The sequence below is a fragment of the Lactuca sativa genome, chromosome 9, assembly GCF_002870075.4.
Source record: "Lactuca sativa cultivar Salinas chromosome 9, Lsat_Salinas_v11, whole genome shotgun sequence".
Lineage (NCBI taxonomy): Eukaryota > Viridiplantae > Streptophyta > Magnoliopsida > Asterales > Asteraceae > Lactuca > Lactuca sativa.
Window position 1 is genome coordinate 220,742,059 of NC_056631.2, and position 7,991 is coordinate 220,750,049.

General features: G+C 33.5%; 1 protein-coding gene across 1 annotated transcript; it reads right to left on the reverse strand.

Annotated features, from left to right (window-relative positions):
• Positions 1–1,426: 1,426 nt before the first annotated feature.
• On the reverse strand, positions 1,427–6,954 carry LOC111883977 (disease resistance protein RPS2). The gene is made up of 3 exons (XM_023880309.3): positions 6,741–6,954; positions 2,469–5,446; positions 1,427–1,821 (listed from the first exon to the last, which is right to left on the reverse strand). The coding sequence occupies exons 2-3, from the start codon at positions 5,429–5,431 to the stop codon at positions 1,818–1,820; spliced, it is 2,967 nt and encodes a 988-aa protein (XP_023736077.1). The 5' UTR covers positions 5,432–5,446; positions 6,741–6,954; the 3' UTR covers positions 1,427–1,817.
• Positions 6,955–7,991: the final 1,037 nt, after the last annotated feature.

Sequence of the window (7,991 nt, forward strand, 5' to 3'; positions counted from 1 at the left end):
ATATATATATATATATATATATATATATATATATATATATATTATACCTTATAAAGCATATTTGGTCAAACGCTTAAAATTAAGTCGTACAAACTATAATGCAATATGTACAATCAATTTATGCATCTAAAAAATATAAATCTTATCCGGTCAACAAGTCAAAATTCAAAGATCAGATTTTGAATTTTTAAAATTTAAGATAAGATTGACTATGTTTATCTCATATCGAAATTCAAATTTGCTTATTCTTATCCCTTAAATATCGAATGTGATTTTTATCCGGTCAACAAGTCAAAAAGTAAAGGATCAGATTTTGAATTTTTAAAATTTTACATAAGATTGACTATGCTTATCTCATTTTGAAATTCAAATTTGCTTATTCTTATCCCTTAAATATCGAATGTAATTCTTATCCGGTCAACAAGTCAAAAAGTAAAGGATCAGATTTTGAATTTTTAAAATTTTTCAAATTTGCTTATTCTTATCCCTTAAATATCGAATGTGATTCTAGCCCTTTAAATATTAGATGTGAAGCTAGCCGAACTTATTCCTCTCTTATTTTCTACTCTCACTTTCTTTCATCACATCGCAATCGACGAAAGAGAACTCAAGCTCTCGCCACCACACCCCACTTTCATTTGTCCAAAAAAAATCGTCTCTAGAAAATAATTTTTGAAATAGATTATTCGCACCCGTCGCTTAGCGCGGGTAAACGACTAGTATATATATATATATATATATATATATATATATATATATATATATATATATATATATATATATATATATATATATATATATATATATATATATATTACAGGTGATGTTTATAACTTTCAAACATTTACAATGAGAATGCAATCATATTTACAAAAATTACACTATGAAATTGGAGTTGGACCAAATGAAAGACAAAGCTAGTGAATTTTAGATGTTTAGTAGTTCTGGTTTTGATGCTCTTCTTGGTGGATGCAGTGTTTTCAGGAAAGGGTTTATGTAATGTTGTATTGCTTCTAATAAGTCTGTCTTTTGTATGGATAATGTAGTGTTTGTATTATGTCTTTTGTATGGAATATGTGATGACCCTTGTTTACATTGTTCAGATAAGAGAGTGGAACATTTCATACTTTGGGATGTGTAATGGAAAATAAAGACTTCGTAGTGTTTTATACGTTGACCATATGCACTTTTATCATGTCTTCCTTATAGCATGATACACTATCTGACTACTATATATTGATAGGTTAATGCCACAGTTGACTGCTATACATGAACATACGTCATACAAAAGATGTTTCCCTTAGCAGAATTATTATCTAGACTCAAGACTTTAACAAAACCAGCTTCTTAAGCTACAGAAATATCTACCCCAATTGCCAAAACTTACGAACTACTAACTCAAGAATCATGTAACAATCAATAAAACTTCATGTAAAACAAATTCGATAAAGCTGAGACTGAAGGAAAACCTCCTTATAGTTTACACAATGGACACATAGATGTATCATTCTCTTTATTGCAGAAAAACAAGAAACTTCTCAGATAAAATCTATACATGGTTTACATGATCACTAAGCAAAAACTTCCACGATGGAGAAATAAAATCGAACAAACATGTAACAGGTAACAGCATATGTAGGCATGTGGTAACGGATTTTATGAAAGCAAATACATATTAATATGTGCTACAACAACATAACCAAGAATCCCATTGGAATGGTAAAGGTAACATGTGATACAATTATTCCAATGCGCTGCAGCCACTAGAGTAGTTGCCACATCATCCAAAAATTGGCATTTGCATTTTCTTGATCTCTTCAGCTGTTAAAACATAAAGCAATAGTTACACCTACTCAAACCATTCTGTCTACATATTCTAACAGATTTGTCTTATTTTTACACAATTTTTTGTTTGCTGCTTATACTATTGACTAAAACAACTTAACAACTTTTCGTTGTTGTATTGGCACATTATGTTTTGCCTGGTACTTCTGGCCAAAAAAGAAACTGCCATAAATTACCCAATTTTCCTTGTTAAGATAATGTTGCTTTTAGGGCTCATTGGGGATAAATGTTTAGGAAAATGGGCATGTAGGATCGGAACATCACACATAAGTAGAGAGGTGATTAACATTTACAAGGTGTATAGTTGCTAAATAATTAGAATGGCCAACAATATTACAATGCCAAAAGGAATATTACTTTTCCCTGTTTTTACAAAGATAATTAATTTACATGAGTTGAAATAAACTATATGATCTGAGATATATCTTGAAAAAAAAATTCTTTTTTATTGTCAAAACCCCTTAAAATAAATACAATTGACAACCCATGTTTGCTATATATGTTTGTTGCTCAAGTTCACAAATGCATCTCTTTTTGCTATGATAGATTATATAATCATCTAACTTTTCAGTAAAATACAACTAGTACTCTAAAGATTTTATTAAGGATAAATCGCCTCTTACCTCAAGGTGCAATAGCGTTGAAATTGTTCTTTAACATCCTTGTCATTTTCTAAAGCTTCCCACCAACTTTTCTCTGTTTCGATGGATTTCAGCTTTGCAGCACCATCTTTCCGAAAAGGTAATCTTTTCAATTCGGGACACCCAAGGATCTTAATTCTCTCTAAAGAAGGCCACTCAAATGAGTTACTTACCAGTATGCTTGTAAGTTGAGGCATATCAACAAGTATTAGTTTCTTTAGATTTGGAAGCACTGGAGAAACAACATTTACAGGCCCACTGAATATTTCTTTCATCTCGGAGCACCCTTTGACTTCTAGATGACGAATCTCGGGAAGTTGTAGAATTACACCATATGTACATACCCATGTCAACATGGGACAGTTACATAAAATCAAAGTTTTCAAGTTATTTAGACCTTGCATTGGACCTTCTGAGATGTTCTTCAAAAATGGCAAATTGATCATGTGTAATTGTTCCAAATTGTTTAATATCAAGCTACCTCCCGTGTTACCATCCACTATGGTCCTCATCTTGTTGCAACCTTTGATAACACAACTACGGATTTTGTTCATGTTTGCAGGAGTGAAGTTGGATAAGTGCTCAAGTTCATTATGATTCACCAATTCAATTGCAACATCATTACCAAGTACTTGTGAGATTGTGTTATTGCTAACTTCTCCATTGAACTTGAAATATGGCATGAACTTCATAATGTGAGGAGGCGATGAGATATCACAACCTATAAAAATTTGGCAGTTTTCGAGTTTAGAGCTTTCTACCTTGTCGATGTACTTTTGAAGAAGTTTTTCATTAGGAAAGTTGATCTTCCAACAACCGCCTATAGCTTTGATGAGATCTACCACCTTGTTAGGAGAACAAAATTGAAGAAGTGAAAGATTTGTTAACGTAACAACATTGACAATCAAACCATATAAAAGTTTCTCTAGCCCTTCCTCAACATCAATTACCAATTCTTTAAGCTTAGGAATCTTGGAGATTACTTTGATGTCTTCAGTTGCTTCTTGAATAGGAGAGCTACTTGATGAGCTAGTGAAAGATACCAACAAACGCCTTAGACAGATCAATCTCTCAACTTGAGGTGGTATGTTTGCTAATCCGCTGCCACGGGTATCGAGCACTTCGAGTTTTTGAAGATTTCCAATATCATGAGGAAGCTCAACTAAGGCCACACATTTTTGCAGATAGAGAACTTTCAAGGTGACTAGGTTCAAAACAGAGCTTGGTAATGATGAAATTCTCGTATCATATAAGTCAAGGACACGAAGACCTTGCATATGATTAAAGAATGCTCGTGGAATGACTTCCAAATTAGGATTTTTCTGCAAAAATAGCGTCGAAAGCTTTGGACAATCTGGTTCGTCGGGTAATGCATTCATTTTACTGTCAACGAGTGAGATCCATCTCTTGTTTTTCCAACATTCCACATCCAAGGGCTTATGCAATGCTTCACCAAATTTTATTAGATTTTCTTGGTCTTCGTTAGTTGACAAATTATATAATGCGGCTAGGCGAATCAATTTGTGCATCCTAATACACTGTTGAGTATTTTCCTCAACCAATGAGAGCATCTTAAGATAATCCAATATGTCACGTCCACTAACACGTGTTCCTTCCACATCATCAACTGTGTCGAGAAGTTCGTCTGCTGCCCAATTGTCTAGTAGGCAATCCTTTTGAATGTCACTATCTTCCGGATACAATGCACTATAAAAGAAGCATTTCTTTTGGACAACTTTCAAGGAATCAAAAAAACATGCCAATAACTTGTATATTTCTTGCATGGTATCATCTCCTTTTTCTGGCCATTTTCTCAAGTTTATCAAACCATCATGCCAACTCTCTTCGGTCTCCTTCACTCTAAACACACCTGCTGCTACCTTTATCATGAGTGGATGATAACCACACCAATTGACTATAAGAGGCATTAGACGTTTAATGTTGGAGTTTTCTGCAAGATGTGGTCGATCCAATACACTTTTGAACATATCCAATGCTTCCTTTCTGTTTAATGTTGCAACATTGGTTTGTCTTGTTGCAATTGAGGAGCAAACATGTCGTAACCTAGTTGTAAATACTATTTTGCTACCATTCTCGCTTATAGGAACTCCAATCTTATCTAGGCTCAGATCTTCCTTAACATCATCAAGAAGTAGCAAGTACTTGATGTTTGTCAACTCTTCTCTTATTCTAGAAGCAATTAGGTCAATGGTAGTGGTAACCCCGATATTTAGTTTCAATCTTTGGATAATAACTTGCTGAATTTGGTCGATGCCTCTGTTCTCGATGCTTCCTTCTCTTGATACTGTTACCCAGATTACTATATCAAACATTTCAGCAACCTTGACATGGTTATTCAAATTCTCCATTATCGTTGTTTTCCCACTCCCAATAAGTCCATGGATTCTAATGCCTCTAACCCTTTTGTCACATAACCAACCCAATGTTTGTTCTAATGGCTGTTGGAGAGTTGGAATATTTGTAATTTTTGAAGTTATCATCTCCACAACACATGCAGGTTTTTTGTCAACCAAAACATCTACCAAATGTGTATCTTCTTCCATAAGAGCAAAGACCCGTGAGGCAGTCTTCCTCATCTTCTTAGTGAAGCTAGAACGTGAACCAATAGAAAACCATGATGACCTTTTCCTTTCTTTTGTATATTTGGCTTTTAAATCGTTCACTTCTTTTGCAACCAAATTTACTCTGAGAATCCAGTTGGTGTAAGCATTGGATGGTGTCATTGTTGTCTTGTGCCTTTGAACCATGTCCTCATGATCATCCCTTTTCGCAATGAGGGTTTGCATTGCATCATCCAAAGCTCCATATATTTCGTCCATATCTTTTGATAATGCAATTGTTTGCTTAAGTGGCTCCCATAATGCTGTCTTACCTTGGATAATTGCTGCTGCCACACCAGCACCAGCTGCTATTGCTTCAGCCATAAGTAGAAGTAAACCCTAGAAAACAAAAAAGAAAAAAGCTAGTGAGTGTGAAAGTATATTATAGTAGGAAATATGGAGCTTTAAACACATAACATCTATCAGTAAGAGTATAACAAGTAGATGGTATGGTATATCTTTGATTTGTCTCATCACATGAATCCCATATTTTGGGGGTAATTACCACACAGGTTTCTTCTCAGGTGTCTATCAAGCATCAACTAATCATATTTTGATTTAAAGAACAAATTTATATATGCAAAGACACTATATGTCATTTAGTTTATATCACACAATTGTATAGGAGAAAGAGTAAACGAACAATTGTCATTGCACAAGTTTTTACAAGTTCTTGCTCAAATCATGCATGAGAAAAACTACTTATATAGTATCGTCAAATTCTTAATAATGAGGCATTATAATATGTACATGACCAACATGCATTTTTTCATATAAAAAGCAATATGTAAATAGCAAATAGTCGGGAATCATTACACAAATTTTTACCAACTAGGTCAAATTTGATACTGGCAGCTGAAAATTTGTGCCTGCTATATTTTTCCGTTTAGCATGTACATCTTTGACTTGGCCATGTCAAAGATGTATGTGTGTAAAAATGACCAGATTTTCTTTTTTTACGCCTATGTTCAAGTTTCCCTCCAAATTAACTGCCAAAATGCTAGTCAAATAACTGATCCATGTCATATTTGACTTGGCTGTATCAAGTCAACAGTGAATACAAAAGAGGTCACACAGCTGTGTTAACTTTAATGCTTAAACTCACAAAATTATGTCAATCTGACATTATGATCAAACAACATGGTTTCGTTAGAATCACCCAATTATTTGGCATTGTCCTGTTAATGTGTCAGAAAGCCAACTGGGTAAAAACATACACAAGGTAATACAAAAAAATAGGTATAGCCAATGTTCAACATATCATTAATGTTCTGCTGAATGCTTTCAGTTTTGATTGAAATGCACACAATTTGTACTTGTACGTGTCACCTACTATCAATTAAATCCACAGGAAATAGTTCAAGCCATGTTTTACAGCCCAAATTGATGATTGCGGTTGAATTTTTATGTAATTTACCATCAATTTTCGCATAGCATATACTTACGATGGATTGCAATCGAGAAAATTCGATCAAATATTCAAGTATTCACACTGTCATCGGCACCAAACAGAAAAATTCCTTTAAAAATTGCAATTACAACTACTACAATCAACGAAGTAGATGAAGAGTTTAAGATGTGTAGTTACTGCTCGTATATCGGTGAAGTTGAAGTTTGAGTTTACTTAGATTACCTTGAAGTCCTGAGTAACGTTGGAGTTACAAGCACTCGATTGCTGGATTTCTTCAGTTCAAATATTTAGCACAAAAGAGCTTCGATTAGATTCACAGCCACATACTTCATTCGTTAGCCGTTGACCTGTGCGAATAGAACAAAGTCTTCTGATAACGATAAACTATTGTCCTGTTCTTCTTTGAGAGGAGAGAGAGGTTTGGGAAATAAAATGAGTAGGAACGGCCGACATTTTAATTTGGGGATATTAACTAAATTAATCACATTTTCATTTATTTAAAGAAAATTATCTTTTTTTTTTCCTGAAACTAACCAACTCTGGCCATTTCGGAGTAGCTGAAATCTGGTCAAACTCATTAGTAAGGTCCGATTTAAGAAAAATCGGGGCGGGAGCGGAGGCAAGCCTAATTCCCGTTTCATTTTCGAGATCGGAGTCGGGAGTAGTTATTTTCGTCCCGTAATCTTGCGGGAGCCTGTTTGTATATAAATATATATTTAATATAAGAGGATGTTTGGGATTCATTTTTAATCATCTTTTTTACTTTTAATTTTTTCAAAAAGTTAAAAATTGCTAAAAGTTGTTTGATAAATTGAAAAGATCTTTTAAAATCAACTTTTAGTCAAAAAGGAAAAGTTGGCTAGAGAAAAAAGATAGAAATTCCTATCTTTTTGTAACTTTTAGTTTTTATCACTTAAAAGTCATAAAAAGCAAGTCAAACACATTTTAAACACCATTTTTAAAAAAAAATTCTTTTATAAAAAAGACTTTTATGTTTAAAAAGCAATCCCAAATATATATATATATATATATATATATATATATATATATATATATATATATATATATAGAGAGAGAGAGAGAGAGAGAGAGAGAGAGAGAGAGCTAGGTTCAAATGTTTCTAGCAACTATTGTGTGCTTAAATGCACCAATGAGAATTCAAGAAATAATAAATAATCAAATAAATCATTAAAGGGTATTTTGGACTTTTTGTACTTTTAATTAAGGAAATCATTTAATTGAAATATTGCAATTAAGAAAATTAAGTTTTGATTTCTTTTTCTTTGACTATTTAGGCGTCGACCGCCTCAAATCTCTAGACTCGCACCTTCCCATATTTCACATTCCATCTTCAATCTTCTCTCATATGCATCTTTCTCTGATTTCAATCGATGGAACCCTCCCGAGTTCTACAGGGAACATCGGCAATAAGGAATAAAATGGTCCCGAATGTAAGCATGTTTCTTTTATCCA

Coding starts and splice junctions, on each gene's coding strand:
- LOC111883977 (XM_023880309.3), bottom strand. CDS start 5,431: ATGGCTGAAGCAATAGCAGCTGGTGCTGGTGTGGCAGCAGCAATTATC.